Source organism: Vicugna pacos, chromosome 2, assembly GCF_048564905.1.
Source record: "Vicugna pacos chromosome 2, VicPac4, whole genome shotgun sequence".
Lineage (NCBI taxonomy): Eukaryota > Metazoa > Chordata > Mammalia > Artiodactyla > Camelidae > Vicugna > Vicugna pacos.
The window spans coordinates 82,541,187-82,543,129 of NC_132988.1; the positions used below are offsets into that span (position 1 = coordinate 82,541,187).

A 1,943-nucleotide genomic window follows, 5' to 3' on the forward strand; every position below is an offset into this window, starting at 1 on the left:
AGGACCTTGTTGTTTATTCTTTACATAGTTTGTATCAGTCAATCCCAAACTCCTAAATTATCCCTCCCTCTCCCCTGTGCCCCCTAGTAACCATAAGTTTGTCTCCTGTATCCATGAGTCTCTTTCTATTTTGTAAGTAAGTTCGTTTGTGTCATTTTTTTAATTTTTTATTATTTTTTATTATCTTTTCTTTCACAACTGAGATTTTATTGGTTGTTTTGAGGATCAGTACAAACATTTCAATTTGTACACAATTCTTAATACACACACCAAAAATCATGCAGTTGTGACTCTTTTCCAAACAGTTATTCCAGTGACTTTCCAGCTGAAAATCTGAAAGCAAATTTTCCTTAACAGGGTATCAAGTACCAATGTTGATATGCTGTTACATCATAAGTCCCACCAATTCACAATTTAATATCATATACACTACATACATACTAAAATTTTCAATCGTTCACAGCACATTAACAAAGTTACTAGGAAAACTGGACTACCACGACCAAAGATGTTACAGAGTACACAAAATTCCGATAGAGGAGAGCCAAGATCAAGGAGTGGTTTGCTTTAGGAAACAATTCTACCAAAAACAATGTGGGAAGAGAAGTAATTTAAAGTGTTCAAGACATTAAATGCACAACTGACTCCAAACTGCAATTTAATTATGCTCTGTATTATAGGATATAAAAACTAACCCCCTATCTGTGGAATGTTAAGCTGACACTGAAAACAATCAAAGCCTCCCATATTCAATATCCCACTATTTTCTGGTTGTATCAGAAAATAAACCACCAGCAAATTATTTCACCTCTTAAAAAAAAAGCATTTACACTTTAAAAATGGGATGAGGTGGTATTCCCTCCTTGTTGAAAATGTTTCTAGAGCTACTAAAAAACTTGCATTTACAAAATAGTTGATAAAAATATTCCTCTGGATTGTACAAGAAGGGAGACAGGGACGACTGATAAGACCAGGTGTATGCTATTAATCAGACTTCGCTTCTTTCTCTCCTGCTTCATCTCATTTTTAGTTTCTCTCATTTTTGGTTTCTCCGTTTTCTGCAGGTAAATCTTTTGTCTCTTGGTTAGCCACTTCGGCCTGTTTTCCCTTTGCTCCCCTTTTTCCTTTTGTTTGCACTTCTTTGTCTGAAGATTTATCCTTTCCTGCCGCCTTTTTCGGCTTTGTTTCCACTTTTGCAGAAGCAGGTTTAGCGGACAACCTTGCTGATCTCCCCCTGGGCTCCTCCTTCGCCATCCCCTCGGCGGAACTGACCTTCCTCTTGGGCATCATGGCAGCCGGGCAGGCGTGTGCCGGGTGCCTGCGGGCCGCGGCTCACCGAGAGCCTTCGCGAAGCTGGGCTTCATGGCCGCTGCCACTCCTCCCACCACTCGAGCTGCTGGGATCCGCCTGTGCCATTTTCTAAGAGTCCACATTTAAGTGATATCATATATTTATCTTTCTTTGACTTACTTCACTTAGTATGATAATCTCTAGGTCCATCCATGTTGCTGCAAATGATATTATTCCATTTCTTTTTATGGCTGAGTAGTATTCCAGTTTATATATATGTCACATTTTCTTTATCCAGTCATCTGTCGATGGACATTTAGGTTGCTTCCATATCTTGACTATTGTAAATAGTGCTGTTATGGACATTGGGGTGCATGTGTCTTTTTGGATTAGAGTTTTCTCTGGATGTATGCCCAGGAGTGGGATTTCTGGATCACATGGTAAATCTACTTTTAGTTTTTAAGAAACCTCCATACATATTATTTTTATATCTTCCTTTTTCTCTTTCATTAAAATAAGAATTTCATAAAGAAAGGGATTTGACTGTTTTGTTCATTGATGTACCCTCAGGGCCTAGCACGTTATAGATGTTCAGAAGATATTTGTTAATGAATGACTGAATCCATTGCTATTTTATGACAGTGGCAGAAAAG

General features: G+C 38.2%; 1 protein-coding gene across 1 annotated transcript; it reads right to left on the reverse strand.

The window, feature by feature from the left end:
• Positions 1-408: 408 nt before the first annotated feature.
• On the reverse strand, positions 409-1,710 carry LOC102532726 (non-histone chromosomal protein HMG-14). The gene has a single exon (XM_015250458.3). The coding sequence runs from the start codon at positions 1,288-1,290 to the stop codon at positions 1,027-1,029; it is 264 nt and encodes an 87-aa protein (XP_015105944.3). The 5' UTR covers positions 1,291-1,710; the 3' UTR covers positions 409-1,026.
• Between the last annotated feature and the right edge of the window lie 233 nt (positions 1,711-1,943).